We start from the raw sequence: 24976 nt of genomic DNA, 5'->3' as shown, positions 1-24976 counted from the left end.
ACATGAAAAAAATTACATCATTACTAATTTCCTATCTACAATTTTCCTCCAAATCAGTCTGTTACTTGTCAACACTCCAACATTATCAGATCTTATATTTCTATCGTCTAAAGCACTTTGTACCGTATCAATCCACCTATATCTTGGTCTTCCTCTGGGTCGTTTTGCTGCCAACCTGGCAGAGAACACTTGTTTTGCTAATCTTTCCTCGCCCATTCTGTTTAAGTGCCCATACCAACTGAGATTATCTCTGCTAACGCATTCCTGGATGCTGACAATGTCAAGTTCTTTCCTAATATCCTCGTTTTTAATATGATATTGCCATTGATGCCATCTGTTCACGCCTATAATCTTTCTCAGGACTCTCATATCTTTGGTCTCTGGTCTTTGGTCAAGTGTTCTGACCCAGCTCTCAGATCCATAAGTTAAAACTGGTTTGAACACTGTCTTGTATACAGCTAATTTAGTGTTCCTACTAATTTCTCTCTTATTCCATATGAATTTATTCAATTGACTTCCCACCATACCAGCTTTGCTGATTCTGTTGTCTATTTCTATATTTAATTTACCATCTTCAGTAAAAATCGTGCCTAAATAGCTGAAATGTTTTACTTGTTCCACAGGTTCTCCATTCACAACACAGTTGACATTTTCAATGATTCTGCCTATTTTCATTGTCTTTGCCTTTTTATTGCTGCCCTTCATACCATATCTATTACAACAGCTATTCAATTTAGTCAGAGAATCTTGCAGACTTGTAACGGATTTATTTAGAAGTATAACATCATCTGCATAAAGCAAAGAGCTGACATTAACATCTCCAATTTTGATATCATGTTTAATACCACTTTCCTTCATAATGTGATCCATAAAGATAATGAATAACAGAGGGGGATAATGTACATCCTTGTCTCACACCAGATTTAACATTAAACCATCTTCCTGTACTTCTTTCAATTCTAACTGCTGACTTACAACTCAAATAAAGACTAAATATTGCTTGATATAATACCCCATTGACACCACATGACTGCAGTGTATTGAATAGCTTCTCTCTTGGCACCTTGTCATATGCCTTTTCCAGATAGACAAAACTTAAATACAGATCTTTGTTATATTCCCATGCTTTCTCGACTATTTGTCGTAAAGTGAAGATCTGATCCTGACAGCCTCTATTTGGCCTGAATCCAGCTTGTTCTTCACCAAGCTTTTCTTCCACAATTCTTCTCAACCATTTCTCAAGTATACTTGCATAGATCTTGCCATGAAAACTCAGTAGGGAAATACCTCTGTAATTCTCACATTCAGTTTTATTTCCCTTTTTATATATGGGTACTATGAGAGCTCTACTCCAATCATCGGGAATTCGTCCCTCTGTCCAGGCTTTCTGAACTATGCAGTGCAGCCACTGTAAGACTCTTATACCAACATACTTCGGCATTTCTGGTCGAATATCATCTACTCCTGCTGCCTTTCCACATTTCAAGCCTTTGATGGCTTTTTCTACTTCAAGTATGGATATGTATTTCTGACTGCATGCCTGGTCAGTGTTTTTTACCACTGTGCTGTCATCACTGCTTGTTTCATTTAGCAGTTTTTCAAAGTAATTACTCCATACTTCAAGGATATCTTTTTCTCCCGTTTTCATGTCACCTTTATCATCTCTAATTCCTTTTATAGCACTCTTTCCTCCATTCTTAAGCTTCTTCAACAACCTCCAGAATATTTTGCCACCTTCTTGATATTTATTTTCTATATTCTTGCCAAAGTCCTCCCACGACTTTTGTTTAGCTAGTTTTACACAGTGTTTAGCATTCTTGCATTTGTCTCTATATTCTCTAAGAGCACAAGCTGATTTATTTGACAGGAACTTTTGGTATGCTTTCTTCTTTTCCTTCACTGCCTCTTTAACTTCCTGTGTCCACCAGGGAGTTCTGATTTTTTTATCCTTACAGACAACCCTCTCTGTCAGAATCAATCAAGGTTTTCTTCAGAGTTTGCCACTGAATCGCCAAGGTTTCATTCCTGTTCTCAAACTCTTTCATTTTTTCTTCAATAATCTTTGTGTATTTTAGTCTACAGCTCACATCTGAGAGCTGCTCAACTTTTATTCGCTTTAAAACTTTCTTACATGTTATTCTTTTCAATATGAAATTCAATTTTATCCTGCTCAAGACTAAATAGTGATCACTTCCAATTTCAAATCCTCTGTACACTCTGGTGTCCTGCACCATGGAGAAAACATCACTATCAACAATAACATAGTCAATGAGACTTTTCCTCCATGTGAATTTGTGCACATTATTATGTTGGAACATGGTGTTAGCAATAACCAGTCCATGTCCTGAGCAGAAATCCAACAGATATTTGCCATTATTGTTAGCTTTGCTCTTTTCTCCAAATTTTCCCAAAATATTTTTGTATGTCTCACAATCATTTCCTACTCTGCTATTTAGATCCCCAACAAGGACCAACTTTTCATTTTTCATTGTGTCAGTTGCTTTTTCTAAAGCCTCAAAAAATTCCTCCACTTCTACCTTTGTAGAACCTTCTGTGGGACCATAGGCACAAATAAGTCTCATTGTCCAGTTCCCCATTCTCATATTTGCCCACATTACTCTACTTGAGACTGACTGCCATTCAAGAAGATTAGCCTCGTATTTTGTGTTGAATACTATGGCTACTCCTTCTTTTCTTTGATTGTCATTGCCTGAATAAAACATTTTGTATTTATTGGTCAGAAAGATCTCACCAGTTTTGGTCTTTTTTGTTTCAGTCACCCTTATTATGTCGATCTGGTACTTATCTAATTCCTCAGCTAGCTCCATTTCTTTGCCATTCAGGCTTCTTACGTTGATAGTACCGATCTTTAACTCTGGTGATGTTGAGTTGGGGTTTATTTTCAGATTTGTTCCAGTAGCTGACTTTTCGCTGTTCGCTCTGGTTCCCTGGCGAAAACAACGGGGGCCTTGTTTAACCGGGCAACGCCCCAGCCGGCATGAAATTTTGTCATGTTGTACCATCATTTTTTATTTTGGTTTAACCAATAAGAATACAATTTGGTCGGCTAAATCCCAAATTGCCAGCCCATCCTCGTTCGTTCAGTATCAAAGTTGATACCCAACAAGGTGCACCACGAGAAGGTGAGGATTGGACATTAGGTCAGAAGCCCTGGTCGGTTCTCCGCATTCCTTTAAAGGGTATGTGGAGGTTCCCATCAGTTATACAGCTTTGACCCCTTAAGCACCCCGCCTTCTTTCATTGGCAACATTATTTTTAATCTTCTAATCCAAAGCTCAGAATCGAAATTTCAGTGGAATGGAGAATTGCTTGTAGAAACATTTTCTATTCTGCTTTAAATTCCTCTCCATTATTGAAGTATTCAAGAAATGTGCTAAAGCTGTACAAGAAGAACTGGCCATTATGCTATTAGATTTTACAGAAATTTTCATATACCTTTTCTGTTTATAGTAAAGCCTGAAACAGTTACATTCAAATGATAAGCATATCTAAAGTTGATTTTGAAAGGGCCGCATGCAAGAAACTTGCCTTCATGTCAAAATGCAGCCACAGTCTGGTCTTTTCTCAAAAGGTATTGGATGTGACTTTCCAACCTTGCTTCCACCTTTTTGCACATGGGTTATCCTATCACATAAAAAAGTCAATCGTATGGCTTCTTACTTTCCCTTGTATACACAATCTTGTTAAATGGTCTTCCATTCCAAACGACAATATCCCTCTGATTTTACACCAGAAGGAGTCATCAAAAGAATCTTGTCAAAATGAATACTAATATGTTGTGTGTGTGGGAAGGTTATAATGGAAAGCAAAATGCATGTACATGTTCAAAAGTGAACTATTGAGATGAAAATAGAATTAAAAGTAATGCATGGTTGTGCATATGGTGCTGTTATGATAACACAGAACAGTTGTTACACAGATAACTATCAATGGTTAACTGTGAGATACATTCTTTGTTTGTACCTGATTTGGAAATGAGAAAAGTAGTCATCAACAAAATGTTCAGAGGATTAAGAATTTTAATATTGCAGACCAGGAAGTGTTTAGACAGGTACCCAATCTTTATTAATGCGATATCAACTTTATAATATTCCCAGGTATTTTTTTCTCTATTCTCAGTTTAAGAAAATTATAAAACATGAAACATTTAATGATGCTGCCTCAAATACAAAATTAATAATAAAAGAAACAGGAAATATCAGTATATAAAAATACACTTATTTCTAGAGAAAACATACATTAATTACATTTCGAAGATATCTGAATTAACACTTTCTGTATTATACACTTCAGGGAAAGAGGGAGTGTTCTTTCAGTAGATTTATTTCAATACACTACATTTATATTTAATAAGATGTCACTTTCTTTTGAGATTAATCAAACTAAAAAATTTCTCATGGATAACGGTGAGTTAGTAAATAACATTAACAAAATACAGGTGTCCAAAATGGTAACTTAACTTGATACCATATAAAGAATGCAGAAAACCAAACGGGACTTAGGCCTAATCCTTATTTTCTTATGCATGCATGCCCCACCTTTAGTAGGTGTGCACCAAGATTATGTATGTCCATGGCTTAAACCATGGACATACATAATCAGATTGTCAACCAGCTAGGCTTTGCCCTGTTAAATGAGGTACCCACCATTTTTGGCAAGAAACCAGATTAGAAGTACAATGTAAGCTGCAACAGCCTGAAACTCAGTGGAAATAACCATGAGTGGCATCATCATAGCAATTAAAAGGAAGTTGAAATTGCAAAGGAATTAGAAACAATTAGAAGAGAAACTAAAATTTGAATTCGAGAACAAGTGGCATGCAATTTCAAGATGTGAAATTTGACTTTTTTTTTTTTCATGTTTATGATCCCATAGAAGATTAGTATGAAAGAAATAAAAGAACTTTTTATTTCATTAGAGACACATGAAAAATAGAAAGCTAGAGCTGCTTATTGGAGACCTGAACAACAGAGTAGGAAATTCATATGGAAATGTGTGAAAATATGAAGAAAAGGGCAATATAATGATGTATTGTATAGATTTCTGTTCCAGAATGGACTGGTCAACTCTAAGACTGTTTTCCAAAACTGACGTATGCATAAATTTGCTGAGAGAAGCAAGAAGTATGTTATAGTTATTGCTTTATGACAAGAAGTTGAACAGTCCTGAAGAAAAAAAAAAAAATAATTTATTTATATTTTTTTCTTCATACTGGTGTCTATTTGACAAAAATAGACACCAGTATGTATAGCATATTTGCTTATTTTTTGAATGAGTACCCTCCCCCCCATATTAAGCCATTAGCTTATGGTGAAACAGCTCGCACTGTAAAAAAGGCACATTTTTATGCTTAATTTTTTCTCATTCTTCATGCAAAGCTGCATGTCACTATTCTGTGTATTGTTCTGTTTTAAATTTCCTTTAAATTTCCAGGGCTAAAATATATATAGATATATATTTCAGACCTATTCTATTCTCTTCTGAAAAAGTTCTATGCATTTAATTTAATCGATGGCCTTGAAACTCCTTTATAGTTTATTGTTTTAAAAGTTCAGCTTAAATTTTTACCAATTTTATATTTCTCACTGTTGTTTCATCAAATATTTTTGAAGTAACCATGAGCATCTTCCAAAAATATGTCAAAAATTACTTTTTGATATACTTTCAATATATGTTTGAACATATACCATTCATATCTAAATTTTAACCACAGTATAAAAAAAAAAAAAAAAAAAAAAAAAAAAAAAAAAAGGCATAATACTGTCAGTGTCCCTTTAGAAAATAAACAAATGTGCTATAAATACTGGGTCACAGGAAGATTTTGAGAATACATAAAATGATATTATTATAGATAGTGATATCTTCAGACTTATTCAGGATACAAGCATTATTATTATTTTACAGCATCTCCATGGAGTCCAGAGACTTATTGTGGGAGACCCAAATTAACCATTATACACACAAATGTTATTATACCTCTCCTTGAATCCATTCAACATCATGGAACTTGTAACCAATTCTGGCAATCCATTCCATTCCATTCACTCACTCACCACACAAAAATTCGGTTGTGCACACCACTACTAACCACATTCTTACACAACTTCCATAGATGGCCCCTAGTTCTCTGACTATTCGTCATATATTGAAAAATTTCACTTGCATCAATTTTATGAAACCCCTTTAATATCTTGATGTTTCTATCATATCCACTCTTTTCCACTGATCAACTAAATTTTGTAACCCACAAACCTTCAACCTATCCTCGTATGGAGTATTCCACAGACCTGACACCTTTTGGTCACTCATCTCTGAATTTTTTCGACAACCTCCTAGTCCCCAAGAAACTCAGGCAACAATCTGCATGCACTAGTCAAGATGTGGCCAAATCATAACCTTATAAAGAGGGATAATAACTTTATCTTTACTTATTAGCATGTTTTTCAACATCCAAGTAATCCTTTCATTATTTTACCAACTTTTGCAATATGCCCTTTGAACTTCCACTCTTTGTCCATCATTATCCATAAGTTCCTAGCTTCAACAATTTCCTGCAATCCAATACCATTAGTATGATACTTCATATGCAACCTTTTCAACCCAAAGTGCATAACCTTACATTTAATGACTGTCAACATTAATCTGACAATCATTATCCTTTGCCCATAATGCTAATTTATTGAAGCTATTACTCTCCCCAGCTTTGCATTAATAGCAAACAACTAAATATCCCCTCTTAAATCTTTTTTGTGACTGATATTGAAATTAAATAGTGGCCCTAGTACCGAACCATGGGGTATTCCACTAGTCACAGTCATTCCCCCTCATTCCACTCTGCCATATACTACTCTCTGGTGCCTGTCTGTCAGCCATGCCCCCCTATCCATGCTACTAGCCTCATATCCATTCCCATTTGCTCCAGTTTTTGTAATAGTTTCCCATGTGGTATTTGTCAAATGGCATGGCTGAGAGCTAACAGATTTCCTGTGTTTTCTCCACATGAATTTATGCAGAGCTAATGATGGAACAATGGAGTATGTAATGACCCATGTCCTGAACAGAAATCCAGCAGGATTTGGGTGGGGGGGGGGGGGGGTGGGGGGGGGGGGGGGTGGGGGGGGGGGGGGGTGGGGGGGGGGGGGGGTGGGGGGGGGGGGGGGTGGGGGGGGGGGGGGGTGGGGGGGGGGGGGGGTGGGGGGGGGGGGGGGTGGGGGGGGGGGGGGGTGGGGGGGGGGGGGGGTGGGGGGGGGGGGGGGTGGGGGGGGGGGGGGGTGGGGGGGGGGGGGGGTGGGGGGGGGGGGGGGTGGGGGGGGGGGGGGGTGGGGGGGGGGGGGGGTGGGGGGGGGGGGGGGTGGGGGGGGGGGGGGGTGGGGGGGGGGGGGGGTGGGGGGGGGGGGGGGTGGGGGGGGGGGGGGGTGGGGGGGGGGGGGGGTGGGGGGGGGGGGGGGTGGGGGGGGGGGGGGGTGGGGGGGGGGGGGGGTGGGGGGGGGGGGGGGTGGGGGGGGGGGGGGGTGGGGGGGGGGGGGGGTGGGGGGGGGGGGGGGTGGGGGGGGGGGGGGGTGGGGGGGGGGGGGGGGATTTTGGTCATTTTAAGAAATCAGGTGCAAATTTTTGGCTTATTTTGATGATTGGTGAAATATGGTTTCATCATTATGGTCCAGAGACCAAACAATCGTCAATGGAGCGGAGACACAAAGGTTCTCCATGGCCAAAGAAGTTCCAACCCAAAAGTCAGCATGGAAGGTTCTTGCACTTATTTTTTGGGAGATAGATGGTGTGATCCTTACCAAGTATCTTAAAAAAGGTGAAAATGTTACATTACAGCAGCAGTTTATTCAACAACAACACTGAAGGAATAATACTGCAGGAAACTGAGCAGAGGCATGTTGCATTTGCAGAACAACATACCTACTCACACCGTTCACAAAACCCAACAAACAATGCACAACTTGGGCTTTCAATGTCAGCCTCATCCACCCATTCACCAGATCTAGCCCCATCTGACTATTTCCTATTCCCAAATTTAAAGAAACACTTGAATGGAACAAATTTTACTACAGATGAAGTCATATCTGCAGCTGAGGACTGCTCTGTGCAACAAGGGAAAGACTTTTTCTCAGAGGATGGCAAATGGTGCAGCAGCATTGTATTCCCCCATGAAGTGTATAACACTTTGTGGGGGAATACAATAGAATAATGTGGAAGTTACATGGTGATTATCACAACTTTTCAGCACACCCTTGTATAGAAGATAAATTTCTGGTGAGATATCTGTGATATACCTCAGGGCTATTCAACCTTAGGTAATCCAAAGGCCGCATTAGAAAAAAAAAATTTACCCAAGGGCCGCATAATAATGTGTATCTAGTAATTTGGTGAGCAGCAGCAACACAACCTCGAAAGCTGAACAAACGAACAACACTAATTGCGTACTAATCACGGCCAAAACAAGTTTTGCAGGGCAAAACTCCAGGTGCTCACAGGGAACGTGAGTGCCCGGAGCATGCGCATTGGAACAAAACAGCATAAGAACGCTTCTTTGACAAATCTAATATTTGAAAAATATGTGGGTATATAGTGATGTAAAAACACCGAATAAAATTATCAACATTGAGATTATTGATTAGTGATAGAATTAAAATATGTAATACGCATTCGATTCAAATTGTTATTTTCTTCTTTTGCTCATGAAAATCAAAACCCACAGGCGGGCCGCATGTGGCCCGACAGCACTGTTTTGGACAGCCCTGATATACCTCATGGTGAACTAAAATATAGTTGAAATAAAGTATCATTTTGCTTGGATGGTACCAGTACTAAAAGTGTAGTAAAAGAAACGAAACAGAACTAGAAATAGTAACCAAAATCGATAACTGTTTTATTTTATTAAAAATGTTCTTTATCTACAAATAGTGAACTCAGTTTTTTTTAAAATTTTTTTTAAGGCTGCTTATTTAACTTTTCATAGTATACAAAACAAATATTCACATTCTCACCAAATCTTTTGTTAAAATATACAGAATGATTTCTATATCCATGAGGACCATTTGTATTAAACATTTAAATCCCAAAGAAAGGATTAATGGCAATGTATTATATTGCAAGCTTTACCCATGAAAACAAATAACACCTGATAATACTGTTTTGCTCAAAGCAAAACACTATTATTAGGTTGAACATCTATAATGCCTGTGCATCAAGTTTTATATATAGTATTTAAAGAAATCACATGATGCAATAAGGAAACAATTCTATATTTAGTTCAATGATCTAAATCTCTTCACAGTGATGGAAAGATCAAGTCTTGATGAATCTACAGTATGGATGATGTAACCAAAACCATTTCGGCTGATGTGTTAAGGTCAGTCCATTAATGCAGTATATCTGTTGTCTGAACTACAGCTATCAGAGGAAAACTTTCACTGGCAGAATCAACAAAATAAAATTAAATATCATCATTAAATTCCTGATACGTATCATCAGGGGTGTAGAGGATAATTGTGAGTACTACATGAAAAAGTTACATCACTACAAACTTCCAAAGAGCAATTTTCCTCTAAGTTAACCTGTTATCTGTCAAAATTCCAACATTATCAGATCTTATATTTCTGTCTTTTAAGGCACTTTTTTCTGTCAATCCAACTACATCTTTGTCTTTTCCCTTCAAACCTGGCAAAGAACACTTGTTTTGCTAATCTTTTCTTTCCCATTCTGTTTAAGTGACCATACCACCTGAGATTAGCTTAACTAACATTCGTAAATGCTGACAATGGCAAGTTGATGCCATCTGTTTACTCCAGTAATCTTTCTCACAACTCTCATATCAAAGATCTCCAAGTCTTTGATCAAGTGTTTTATTTCTAACCCAGCTCTCAGATCCATAAGTGAAAATTGATTTAAACACTGTCCTTGTATATAGCTATAATGTTTGACTAATTTCTTTCTTATTCCATATAAAATCATTCAGCTGACTTCCTACCATACCAGCTAAATTCTGTTGTCTATTTTTATATTTAATTTACCATCTTCACTAAAAATTGCTAAAACTACTACTAAAACATTTTGCCTAAATAGCCAAAATGTTATAGTAGTTTAGGTTGCTCTGTTGCTTGAATTCAGGATACAGTTGTTGTTTTCAATGTTTCTGCCTATTTTTATTCTCTTTTTATTGCTGATTTTCATACCAAATTCATTACAACAGTTATTCATTTTAGTAAGTGAATCTTGCAGACTTGTACCAGATTTATTGAGAAGTATAACATCTACATAAAGTATAGTGCTAAGATTAACACTGCCAATTCTGATATCAGATTTAATACCACTTTCCTTCATAATGTGATCCTTCATAATAAAGAACAGTGGATTTAATGTGCACCCCTGTTGCACACGTGCAACAAAGGTGTAAAATCAAGTGATTTTACATCACACATCTTCCTGTACCTCCTTCAATTCTGACTACTGACTTACAGCTTAAATAGAGACTGTACTGCTTGATATAATGTCCTGTTTACACCATATAGGAGTACTGTTTTGAAGAGTTTTCCTCTTGGCACCTTATCATATGACATGTTATATTCCCAAGATTTCTCAACTATTTATCTTAAATGAATATCTGATCCTGACAACCTCTATTTGGCCTGAATCCAACTTCTTCAACAAGCTTCCTTTACACAATTTTTCTTTGCTGTTTCTCAAGTAGGGAAATTCCTCTGTAATTCTCACATTGTTTTATTTCCCTTGTTATACATACGTAGCATGAGAGCTCTGTTCCAATCATCCAGATTAACCCTATGATCAGGCCTTATGAATTATTCAGTGAAGCCACTGTAAAACTATTCTGCTGTATATGAGTATTTTTGGTGACTTTTTCTACTTCAAGTATCAATATATTCCTGACTGCATTCCTGTTGGGAGTTTTCTACAACTGTGCTGCTTGTTTCATTTAGCAGTCTTTCAAAGTAATTATTCCATACATCGAGAATACTTTTTTCAGTTTACATATCATCTTTATCATATTCCATTTATTTATTAATAAATTTAGTTTATTAATAAATCAAAGAGCCTGTGTAGCTCAGTGGATGTGGCATTTGCACACCACGGCGCTTGGCCGCATGAAGGAAGACTTGGTTTCGAGTCTAGTCGGTGACTAGAGGAAATTTTTCTAAGCCTTTTTTTGACCGGTTCCCGAGTTAGTAGATCTCTGGCACGGGCAAGCAGATTTTTCCTCCCGGAAACTCAGGTTTTTTGTCCTGTAAACTCAAGAAAATCGTAGAACCCACATTATTTCAGACATTAAATGTATTGTGTTAGGGACCACGAGATGGCGGCACATTTGAGCCGTCTCTCTTCACTGTGTACCGCTTAATTAGTGACAGCCTTGGGCCATCTATCTGATTGGTACCAGGGGAGATTGAACTGCCCACTCAATCTCCAAAAGTTAGATAGGGCTAAAATGGCCTCGCCTACTCCCTGTATACGGGAATAAAAAGGTGTTAGCTGATTTTTTTTTTTTATTAATAAATCAGTATTAATAAATTTAGTTTAATCCTTTATCCAAGTGTGAGCAAACAAAGTTTGTGCCTGAAAATATCTTTAGGACTGAGGTAAGGTAGTGCAACACCAGGCAACTCTGAGCAAAGGTGGACCAAGCTATCATCACTCCTATCCAGCTCCATGCATTGTGATCTTATTTGGAGTCCATTACTCTAGGGCAGTGCTTCCCAAACTTATGGATGCTAAGGCCCCCTTTGGAAAAATTAAAATATTTCACGCCCCCCCCATTCAAAAAAAAAATCTTAATACAGACATATATTATTATAATATTTATTGTATTTATATTCAATACAATTTATATTCAAGATTTATGGGAGATACTGAGATAGGAGTGATGATAGCTTGTTCCATCTTTGCTCCGAGTTGCCTGGTGTTGCACTACCTTTCCTCAGTCCTGAAAATATTTTCAGGTGCAAACTTTGTTCGCTCACACTTGGATAAAGGATTAAACTAAATTTATTATAGTCTAACCAAGTGCAAAATAAACTTTCAACATTTACAGTATTCTTTCCTCCATTTCTAAGCTTTTTTCAATAGCCTCCAGAATATTTTCCCCACCCTCCCGGTATTTATTTTCTATGTTCTCACCATGACTTTTGGCAAGTTTTACGCAGTGCTTTTTTAATTTTTGATCTTTTTTTAAAAAAATATCTTAATTTCCAATACTGAACTGCTCATTTAACTACCCAAACAGCTATACGGATAAAATGAGCTTAATATCTGACTTATTCTGATAGTATCCAAATATTATATTAACTTTAATGGACATCCATGTAATTATTGATGTGTAAACATGTCAAGGCTGGTTTGGTAGTTGGACTAAAACAGTGATCCAATTCTGTTAAGTTTAATTTTTTACATTTGTTCTTATTTAAGTCCATGTGGTTAGCTGAGTGGCTATGTGCTTCGCAACCATATGCCTGGAAAAGGAGTGTCCTTGGTTCGATTCCCATCACTGACATGAGGAGCTTATGATCTTTCTCGGACATAGCCAAGTTAGCCAGTCTTGGGCGTGGGCTGCAGGGTTTTTCTCCCCAGGCAAACCAGCCTTGAGAACTCAATGCTTCTACAGACATAGGATACACCAGTAGGCATAGGGCTAACCACTTTATCCTTGTGTACAGTTGTGGTTAAATGAATAGAAAAGCCTCGAGACGGCAAGGTAAAAGAGGAAAAAAGGAAGTTCTTTTTTAAAAAATTTTCATACACGCTCAAAGTTAACTGACTGGTTCTTTGATAATATACAGCTCTGCTCTGCTCTGAAATTGATTCATGTATAGAACGAAACTGACACTATTTAAATTGAGATTCCATCAACAGCACCCAAGCCAGAGCCAATCTCCCATAATGGGTTTTACAAAGTTTAATAAAAGTGATTACTCATTCTTAATTCCTTTTTAGTTACTTGAGTGCTTTGTATTTAGTGCAGAACTTTTATAATATGATTCATGCATACGTTCTAAATGCCTCATCAGCCTGGTAGTGTTTCGATCCTACACACGAAATTTGCTTTGAACAATAATTGCACTCAGCTGTTACTTCATTTTTTACATAACAAAGTGTTTCTAAACTTGGTCTTGATTTATTTTCATTTTGAAACTGAAGCAAAAATATTTAAATCATGAAATTCAGAAAAATTCATAAATTTTTATCTTCCAATATGTTAACAGATGTGATCCAAATTAAAAAATAAATAAGAAATAACTTTACCATACATTAAAGGATGAAGTGTCTGTTGGCTACTGGTATTGATATTTTGTTTTCATTTAACTAAGGAACCACAACTAACTTAGTTAGCATAGTGGATGACATATCCACTCTCCAACCAATGGGCTGTGGATTTGAATTTAACCATGGGCACTGGTGTTTGCGATAGTCCAATTACTAATTGGATCTTACTACTTCCAGCAGACTTCTCTCTCAAAATCTTATAAGCAATAGGAGACAATATGGTGTCTGATAAGAGATGTCAAAATATGAAAAACTAACCAAAGGCCCAATAAGAAGGGGTAGTTCTGAGAATCAGCCCACACAGAACATCTAAGTGTAATAAACAGGTATTTCATTGCACTTGATTTATAGTCGTGACAATATTATGGTATTATATTTTAAAGATGCACAAAAAGATGTATAAAAAACCATGTTTATTATGTATAACAAACTGAATGTTTTGAGGTTTCAGAATTGCAAATTTATGAAATGCCTGAAGCTGTTTTTTCTGTGAATGAATACAAAAAATTTCTCAGGAATTTCCATGACAGAAACCCCAGGTGGATGGTTTCCTCTCTTTGGACTTCCCACCAATGAAGGAATATTGTACAGCTCATCACCACCTTTCTCCAATACATAAATAATGACCTTTCCATGGTCAATAATCCTATCCATCGAATTGATAATACTCCATTCAGTTGATAAATTCTGCAGTGTCCAAATATCCCAATCTTCAAACACCTCTACATCCAATAAGTTGAACAAAGGCCTACACATTCTTGGACAGAGTGAAAAGGTAGCAAAGTTATCATTATCACCTTCAATATTAACAAGACACTTGCTTCCCTCTCCCCTTCATGAAAAAGATCCTCTGTGACAAAAGATAACCGACACTAGGTTTAATAGGTCATGATAATACAGATAGTAAAATCGGCTAGTTTTGCCACATATCCTAGTGGCTTCTTCTGGGTTAGGAGGGGGGGGATACAATACGGGGTAAGTAAACATTGCACAAAAGTAAAAAACAAACACATGGAGAGTGGAAGCTGGCATGGGTCAGCCACTGTTCAGTAGTTATGCATGACAGTTGACAAAAAAGTTAAAGTCTGACATGTGGAAAGATCTAAAAAGTGACTCAAATTATCACATAAAATCATTTCCTGGTTTCTGTTGAGTGCCTCGTGAGTGAATAAGCATACTGAAGCTGCAGGCACTGAAGTTGTCTTCTATGTAAGGCATGAAACTCTTGTTCCATTCAACATTGTGGTAGGTGCAAGAGAAGTAGAAAGCTAGGCCAACTATTACACATATCTACTGAACAATGGCTGACCAGTGCCAGCTACCACACTTTTTTTTACTTTTGTGTAACAGTTCTTACATCTTCAGTTTCAGTTATGTAATGGTTCATGTTTACCCCCTTATTGTATTTTTTTGTTCTTCATGACCAAGTAGAAGCCACTAGCATATGTGGCAAAACTGGTCAGTTTAAACTATCTATATAATCACGACCGATTTAACCCAGTGTCATCAGTTATCTTTTCTCGCATTTGTTTTTTGGCTGAAAAATCTACATACTCATCAGGTTAATTTATCCTTGATAATATACAAATTTATCAGACAGTATCACACCTCTCTTCGTGGATTGCCATTTATCTGCAGTCTTTCCTGGCACAAACACATTGCTTACTTTCTCAGCCCTTAAAAAATCTCGACATCTTCCACTCAGCCAGATACTAGCTCTGTAGAAATTTCAAATCTACCCAACATCAGAATACTGTTTGAGGCAATGTTGTACTAAGGGCCTGCCTAAAAATTCTTAATGCAATGCAAAAGAGGACAGCCCAGTTAATCAATGATTATGCTTGTCTCTTCTATAGGTGCTTTTCTTTGGGAACTAGGAGTACATCTAATGAATTGGCATTCATTATTCTTTCACTAAGCACTAGCCTTTTAAAAACGAAGCAACTCAACATCCTTTAACACTGACTTAAAATGAAGCTGAAACTGCCAATGAAACAACTTCTTCATTCCAACTACCTCTATTCTGTGAAATAGCCTTCAAAGTGTTCCACAAATGATCTCCAGATGATCGCAACACCATCTGTTCCATATCCCTGAATTCTGCCATTTATGATACTGTGTTACTGGTTCTACAACTTCCTGTGCATGGGATATCTGGTTTTATATATAAGCACACCACATACATACACACTCAACACTAATTATAGCAAATTAGTGAAACATCCCAACCAAAACTTACAGATCCAATACTATGCTAAAAGAAATTCACTAAAGCAAACTTCTGCTTTAATGCATCACTTCTGTAATCACTGTGCTTTAGTGAGAGTTCACTGTACACATTATATACATACACACTCAGATGATAAATGAGTATCAACATGTAAAGATCTCAGCATGATATAAGCAGAAATCTGGTTTGCTGGATTCTGAAACAAGCAAATGATTGCTCTAGTAATACTAGTTCAGCCTTGTGTTGTATTGTCAAACTGTCTTTTTTTTTTTTTTTTTAAAAAACTGCTGCAAGGGTATTTAACTCAAAAGGTGCAGGTCTTGTAATCTCTCTCTTCTCTCTGCATGTGTGTGTAAATGTAAGCAAAACTCAATTTGGAGAAAAGTAAAGACAATTATACCATATGAAATTATTTCATTCACGGTGATACTACAGAAAAACTGGAGACAAATATTTGAAATTATTATTATTATTACGGGCGACTCTGGGGAGTCCTTAGACTCATCGAGGGAGGCGCTAAACATCATGTCCACACAACTATACGACATTTTCACAGTATCTATCATACCTTGCCTTGAACTTGCTCACTGTCATAACACCCACAACAGACTAACTACGTATTTAAACAACACAAGGGATTTGTTATTAGCAGGTTTTATATGCCATTCTTATTTCACCGCCTTCGTTTGTGCGCTCCTAAAAACAGCAAACTTCATCGGGATTAAACAAGCAATGAAGCATAATGTGTTCCATTACTGAATATAAAATTTACTGAAAGTAATTGTTTATACAATTTCCCATACCTAGGTTCATATTATTCAAAATTATAAATGTAATGGTCTCATGAATAATGATCATTCTGTATAGAGAGAATATCTACAGCATTGCTACACAGTGGAAAAATAATACTATTTCAATCCCCAAATCAGCATTTTTGAAACTTTTTTTTTCCCCAATTACTCTAAAGAGTACAGAAGAGGCTTCAGGAATTCAAATACATATACTAATTTTTGTAACCTAATAGGCTCTTCAATTATCCTATTTAAAACTAAAGAACCATTAATTTTTTTTTCCTTAGAAACATACATACACACACGCACAGTTTTTTTTTTCCTGGGTCCACTTAATTTATAGGTTAAGTTTGTATATCTTAGTTATTCCATTTATGATCTTCACATTTCAATTCTTATTTCAGTAATCTAAATTACCTTTTAAAGCCGGGTACTATCGCTTTCTCTCTCTCTCTCCTTCACTCTTATTCTCACCTCTATATGTGTAATTGGCATAAGTTAAACGGGAAATCAAAGAGTCACGAAGCCATCACATAATTACCCGCCACTGTGTTCCCGGTAGACTGCGCAACACCCTATCCCTGTTTGTAGCCTACCTTCCTCTCCTACTATAACACGTACCGCTTTTTTAACAAAAGACACAAACCCATAGCCCTTCGACTTGAGAGTCTGTGGATCTCGTACCACCCGGCAATCCCTGAAAGAAAAAAAAAATTGAATATATATTAGAATTCAGTATCGTTTTTGACATTTATACGCACATACATACAAACTCTCATCCACATAAACAAGAGAAACAGCTTAATCATTGAAGCTATAAATTATATCAAAATTATCACTTGTGCATGGATGTTTCTGAATGTCATACGTAATACAGTCATCAAATACTAAGACTAACTAATAATGTTTCCTACCTTTCTAAAAGTATATTTTCTTAACAATAATCTTTTCCTAAATATTTTGCAACCATAAATTAAGTTGATATCAGAACCTCATGTGCCAACTTTGTTTATTTATTCTTTAAATATTCTTTTAAATCATGCCAAAGTACTAAAAACATTTCATTAGAAATTTAATAGTTTGTTAGAGTAAAAAAAAAAAAAAAGGAAACTTGATTGAAAGTGGCTTAAAATAAACAGAAATTTATTACCAAACAGTGACTTCTGCCAGAGAAAGTTGTTCAAGTGGAACACAAGTTTCTGCCAAGTGGAACCATAAGCAGTTATTATCAATTAATAAATGTTGCAAATTCATACAGATCAGACTTTTGAAAAGTTACCAATGATCACAGATTTTAGTAAAATAATCAACTTCTTAAACATACTAGAAATTTAGTGTGTAATTTGGACAGCATGTTATTTTCTTTGAAAAAAGGGAAACAAATCAATGAAAATAGCTCCTCAAAATATACAAATGTGAAGGGTATCAATCATAGTTTGTGTTCTGTCAAAAAGGCAAAAATCAGAGAATTTCAGAAATAAATTGTTTGCCAGCCTCAGCAGCTGAGTGAATAATAACACTGTCACTGACTGGTTGTGCCAAGTCCTCTTGCAGCACTGATAATTAAGACAAAGTTGAACCATCAAGATTAATCCTAGTCAGATTTTTAATATTAACCCAACAAAAACGTATAAACTTGAATTACTAAGTGGGATAAGGATAAGATAATTTGGGATTCTTGCTGTGGAGACCAAAATGTGATACCACTCCAACAATACAATGAACAGGACTGCAATCTCACAAAGAGTAATGAAATTCACTACCAGCTGAGATAATCTAGACCAGTGCTTCCCAAACTTCTGGAAGTCGGGAAAAATTTTAAATATTTCACCCCCCCCCCTCGAAAAATATCATAATATAGACATTATTATAATATTTATTGTATTTATATTCATTACAAAGCATACACAGCGAATACTGCAAAAATCAAATGCAAATATTACATTTTTAGCATCTTACACACACATTTGACATGGCACATTATCTCATTTTTATATAGATAGATATAGTGTTATTGTACATTTGCAGTACAAGCACATGAAACATAAAACAATTAGTAATAAAGAAAGAATTAAAAACATAAAAGAAGTTTAATAACAATTTAATGTGATGGCTGTGTTTTAATTCTGCTACACAAAAAGTCAATATCAGGTGAAATATTTGAAACTGCAATTCTTAGATTTCTGCTTTGAAATGAAACTTATATGAATAAGCATATATTTACTAATATTCATTAAGGGCCAAAATACGCGGGAAGTAAAATTTGTGAACCCGCACCAATGTGTGATTTTTTTCCATTAAAATATAAAAAATAACAAAAAAATAAATAATAAAAATCAAATACATTTCTTTTAAGATAAAAAAAAATCTTAGTCTTAAAACATTTTAAATTTGTTTTCATTATTTCATGTCCCCCCCCCCAACAAAACCTACGACCCCCAAGGGTGCAGCAGCCCACAGTTCGGGAAGTGCTGATCTAGACCACACAGGAATTTAAATCCCAGATGGTCTGGGAGTTAAAAAGCTAGTTCATATAGTTACTTGAGACATTAACTGTAAGGTACTATAAAATAGCAATTTAGACAACTGTCTGGATTGCTATTTTATAGTACCTTATGTAAGTTTATAAGGTAACTACATGAACTAGCTGGCACTAAAACATTCAAAACCTGTCCACCTGGTTAGCTGGTTTAGTATATATCCACTCTTCAATCAACAGGTTGTGGGTATAACTTTAACCATGAGAAATGTTTGCTGAGTATCTTTATGTAGTAGCTGAATTTCATCACTGAGTGTGAAATCACCATTACTGCTTATGGGGGAAGTCTGAAGTGGCTTGAAAAATTTCTCCCTTTTTGATATACCATGCAGTGTTTCTGCATTATTTAACACCTAAGTCCACACACACAATACTAATATACTATAATCTATTAGTATATATATCTTTTAATTCAACTGATTTTTCAAATTCAATCTAGTTCCTTATACAGCCACACGTCCAAAACAATGAATGTAAGGCATGACTACTGGACAAAAACTTTTACACAAAGGGTCCCACTCCCTCTATCACCACACACAACCAAAGATGTTTTGCATTTGTTGTCTAACACATGTCTAAATTACACAATGAATGCAGCATGGAGGATTTTAAGTAGCAATGATTTCCATTACCCAATATGATCACCTTGCATACTGAATGTTGTTAGTGATAAAAAAAAAATTTCAGTTTCAGAGCAAAGTTATAGGCAAACCCATGGTACAATATATGATGCAGATCTCAGCATTAAGTAAAGGATATTCATTGCAAAAAACTAATTTATATATTCTTGTGATAATTGAAAAGCATACACACACACCACACGCACAAAACCTCTTATATTCTACTGCTGCAAAATAACATCATACAAAATAAGATAACTTAATAAAATTCAAATCTGGTACTGCCAGACAGAAAATGAAACTACAAAAGTGTTGGATATGAGTAACATGTTAAACATGTGATTCCAGGTGAATTCAATGATCGTGAACATTTCTAAAGTTTTTTTTTTTTATTTTTGCAAAAGACTATAAAGGAAAATGACCTAATATCTAATATTAATTCCCTTTATTTCTCAAATACTGAGCATCATGACCGGCAATTAAAATTATATTGCAACAATTTTGGGAATCCTTTTAAATTTAACTTCATACGTTTTTATAAGATTTTTATAAGATTGATCCAGAAGATATTTTTGAAAATATGACTGGTGGTGGGAGGACTAGGGGCCATGCATGGAAGCTGGGCAAGAGCGTGGTTGACAAGGGTGTTAGAGCTAGGTTCTTTACTTGGAGAGTGGTAAATGAGTGGAATAAGCTTCCAGAGTCTGTTGTGGGTGCTACGACCATGAATGAGTTCAAGGCAAGGTATGATGGATACTGTGTGAATGTTGAATAGTTGTTCTTGACATGATGTTAGGGCCTCCCTCGATGAGTCTGTCGACTCCTTGGAGTTTCCCGGAACAATAATAATAATAATAATAATACCTGGACTGTTCATGCGTGTTGTTAATGAGGGGAAAAAAAAAAAAATGTGTAAGAAAACACCCTTATTTACTTCATCATTAATTAATTGTTTTATGTTTTTTGATGCAATCAAGCAAAACAAGTGAATTTGTTGTTTAAAGGATACTTGTGCCATAACGTTTCTTAAAATTCAAACAATAACACAATAAATACAATAAAAGGATTAATAAACATTATTCATGCTTTTCTTGTATTATCATGTGAATTTTAATAAACAAGTGAAATAGCATATGTTGCAACCTTTTCTCAACCTGAAGAATTACAAGTAAATATAGCAGAAGGAAAAATAATAGACACTAAAAGTACAAGCACATCCAGAAAGTAAGGTTCAGTCAAGATTAAAAAAAAAAAAAAAAAAAAAAAAAAACTGGCAGAGAAGAGAAAAAAAAGTTTTATAATATGATAAAATACCTACATATAAGCTTTATTTTTTCACATAGTCCCCATTGACTTTCAGGAATTTTTGGTATCGTGATACTGGCTTCTACATACAAACATCAAAAAAGTCTCCCGCTAGTGAGTTCAAACACTAAATCATGCTGTTCTTCAGTTCCTAATCTTCAAAAGCACGGAGATGGGAGCCACTGCTTCGTATGAAGGAACAACAGATAGTCAATTGGTGCCTGTAGAGAAAGTAGTTGAAGTCCCTAGTTGCACCTGATTCTGGATGTTGTTAATAATCCCACCTATAAACTAGCTACACACTCATCATCCAAACTCAAACACATTGACAATACAACCTTACATAAAACTGTACAAACACTTTAAAACCACAATAAAGAATCTTCAATTAAAGGAGAATTCATGCCTTTTTACAAATGTTCCAGTAGACAATACACTAGTTCTTCTTTCAAAAATTTATTGCCCTAAAATTTGCCAACTCTTTAAGCACTATCTTAAATCAGGGTATTAATAAATGGAACAACTGTCTATTTGAACAAATTGAATGTGTCACAATGGGCACCCCCACTTTCACTTCCTAATGCTAACTTATGGATGGAATCATTTGAATATCTGGCACTTAAATTGCTGCCCCCCCCCCCCCCAAACCGAGTTTGGTTTAGGTACATAGATAATTTCTCTACCATTTGGCCCGATGGGTAGCTATAAGCCCCAGCCCCAAAGTTAAACAAGGCTACCCGTTGTTTTCGCCAGGGAATCAGGCGAACAGTGCAAACTCAGCTACTGGAACAAACCCTAAAACACACCCCCAACTCAATATCACCAGAGTTGAAGATTGGTACTATCAACATAAGAAGCCCGAATGGCAAAGAAATGGAGCTAGCTGAGGAATTAGATAAGTACCAGATCAACATAATAGCGGTGACCTGAAACAAAAAAAGACAAAAACTGGTGAGACCTTTCTGAGCAATAAATACAAAATTTTATATTCAGGCAATGACAATCAAACTAAATATGAGGCTAATCTTCTTGAATGGCAAGCAGTCTCAAGTAGAGTGATCTGCACAAATATCAGAATGGGGAACTGGACAATGAGACTTATATTTGTGCCTATGGTCCCACAGAAGGCTCTACTAAGGTAGAAGTGGAAGAATTTTTTGAGGGTCTAGAAAAAGCTACTGAGATGGGAGCAATGAAAAAGGAAAAGTTGGTCTTTGTTGGGGATCTAAATAGCAGAGTAGGAAGTGATTGTGAGACATACAAAAATATTTTGGGAAAATTTGGAGAAAAGAGCAAAGCTAATAATAATGGCAAATACCTGTTGAGTTTCTGCTAAGGACATGGACTGGTTATTACTAACACCATGTTCCAACATAAAAATGTGCACAAATTCACATGGAGCAAGGAATAAGAAAAGTCTCATTGACTATGTTATTGTTGATAGTGATGTTTTCTCCTTGGTGCAAAACAACAGAGTATAAAGAGGATTTGAAATTGGAAATGATCACCATTTAGTCTTGAGCAGGATAAAATTGAATTTCATGTTGCAAAGAATAACATGTAAGAAAGTTTTAAAGCGAATAAAAGTTGAGCAGCTCTCAGATGTGAACTGTAGACTAAAATACACAAAGATTATTGAAGAAAAAATGAAAGAGTTTGAGAACAGGAACCAAACCTTGGAGATTCAGTGGCAAACATTGAAGAAAACCCTGATTGATTCAGCCAGAGAAGCATGAGGTGAGATTGTCTGCCAGGATAGAAAAATCAGAACTCCCTGGTGGACACAGGAAGTTAAAGAGGCAGTGAAGGAAAAGAAGAAAGCATATCAAAAGTTCCTGTCAAATAAGTCAGCTTTTGCTCTTAGAGAATACAGAGACAAATGTAAGAAAGCTAAACACTGTGTAAAACTAGCTAAACAAAAGTCATGGGAGGACTTTGCCAAGAACTTTCTTGATATTTCTTTAGAAAAGAAATATCAAGAAGCTGGCAAAATATTCTGGATGTTGTTGAAGAATCTCAAAAATGGAGGAAAGAGTGCTGTAAAAGGAATAAGAGATGATAAAGGTGACATGAAAACAGGAGAAAAAGATATCCTTGAAGTATGGAGTAATTACTTCGAAAAATTGCTAAATGAAACAAGCAGTGATAGTACAGTGGTAAAAACACTCAACAGGAATACATATCCATACTTGAAGTAGAAAAAGCCATCAAAGGTTTGAAATGTGGAAAGGCAGGAGTAGATGATATTCGACCAAAAATGGCTAAGTATGGTGATAAGTGGATGCACTGCATAGTTCAGAAGGCGTGGACAGAGGGACAAATTCCCGATGATTGGAGTAGAGCTCTCATAGTACCCATATATAAAAAGGGAAATAAAACTGAATGCGAGAATTAAAGAGGTATTTCCCTACTGAGTATTCCTGGTAAGATTTATGCTAGTATACTTGAGAAACGGTTGAGAAGTTGAATGGATGGGAATAATATTGGAGTGGAGATACTGTAGAAATTACTAAATAAAATTACATGACCAGTATTGTTATCGTGTACTCTGTTTTTATATACCATTTAAAAAGTACTGACTGTAAATTAGAAATTCAGAAACCAAAGATTCTGTGTGCTCAGTTACTAGAGGGGGCAGCCATGCACACACACCTTACAGGGAACATTATCAGTAAGATGACAAAATGTTCTAAAGGGTAAGATGATAAAATGTGACTTGAAAACGGACATTAAAGATATTATGGATAGTAATTATTTTGAAATTTTGACAAGCAGTGAAAGAAAGTATTCAAAGGTATGCAATGAGGAGTAATATCAATACAGGTAAGCTCCGATTTATGCAGATTTGCTATTAAGCAGTTTATTCTGCCACACTATGCATGTTTCCACACACAGCACAGAGTTCAAAATTCATTGCTGATTTGAACCTGAACTTAAAAGAGGTACACTTCTGATGCTACTGTTTCCACGAGTATATAATTTATTACAGGTCTAATTTGAATCTTATTTAAAGATGTCAATAAGACCAGCAAAGGAAAGTCAGAACAATGAGGATATGCCAGCACATAAAGCATGCTGTTATCAATTTGGATACAAAGTCACACAAAACTCGAGTCCCGTTTCAATAATGTTAATTTCCCCACGAGTTTGAATTAAGCAAGTCAACAATAAGAACAATCTTTAAAAATAAGGACTAAATTAAATGAAAATGTTACACCCTTTTTGGCAAAGAAAATCACCCATTCTCGTTGCAGGTTGAAAAAGTTTTTATTACGTAGACCGAGGAGTTAAATCAAAAACCACACACAACACACAAACAATAATGATGAATGGGGTTCTCGGGGCTGTAAAAATGTTAAAACAGAAAATTAATCATAAAAATCAAAACACAAAAAAAACATGGTATAATGTATAAAAGCTCTACAATGACTATGCTGCAAAATTTAGAACATCTCGTCAAAAGTCTAATTCCAGAATGAGATAGGTCTCTCATAATTCCCATCTATAAAAATGAAAATAAAACTGAATGAGAATTACAGAAATTTTGTATTAAATGCAAGCATACTTTTGAAGAGACTAAAAAAAATTGTTGTCACTTCATTGTTGTAAAAACTTGACCAAGCTGGATTCAGGTCAAATACAGGTTGTCACAATTAGATTTTCACTTTACGACACACAACTAACTCAAATCTCTCTCTTGGCATGAATATTTTACAAAAATTGCTTCCTATGTGTCCAAAAAAATTTAGGGTTTTCTTTTGCTTGAAGCATTATATTACACATGAACAACTTCTTACTCTATACAAATCACAAATCCATATCACCTCTGAATATTGATCACACATCTGAGGTTGTGCCTCTAAGAACTCCATAAAAATAGTAGAGAAAAGAAGAGTAAAATACAGAAAAAGGCAGATTAATGACTCCTCTCTTTGCTGCTTATATCTTATTGAAGTTGTCCATGTATCTACCTATTATCATAGTTCTGGTCCACCCATTGTCAAATCAGCTCAAATGAAAACCTATAGAATAAATTCATTCTCATCCCTTCTACTCTCTAGAACATTACATCAGCAGTTAATATTAAAGTAGGGGAAGGTGGTTTGATGTAAAATTAAGGTTTGGGAAAAGGAAGCAGGCTACCTCCATTCTTATTCATTATTTAGATGAACCAAATGAAAAATAA

The 24976-nt window shown here is 36.0% G+C and overlaps 1 protein-coding gene across 3 annotated transcripts in view; it reads right to left on the bottom strand.

Annotated features, from left to right (window-relative positions):
* The window catches only part of LOC150099782 (nucleolysin TIAR-like), a 287990-nt gene that overhangs the window by 119127 nt on the left and 143887 nt on the right, over window positions 1–24976 (bottom strand). For all 3 annotated transcript variants that reach the window (XM_090403564.1, XM_090403566.1, XM_090403565.1), the window contains exon 7: window positions 16948–17023. In XM_090403564.1, the coding sequence (XP_090259690.1) occupies window positions 16948–17023 (76 nt within the window). The remainder of the gene's footprint in view (window positions 1–16947; window positions 17024–24976) is intronic.

The sequence above is a fragment of the Typopeltis vanoorti genome, chromosome 14, assembly GCF_054136105.1.
Source record: "Typopeltis vanoorti isolate ZY-2024b chromosome 14, IOZ_Tvanoo_1.0, whole genome shotgun sequence".
NCBI lineage: Eukaryota > Metazoa > Arthropoda > Arachnida > Uropygi > Thelyphonidae > Typopeltis > Typopeltis vanoorti.
This window is presented reverse-complemented; position numbering and strand designations above follow the sequence as displayed.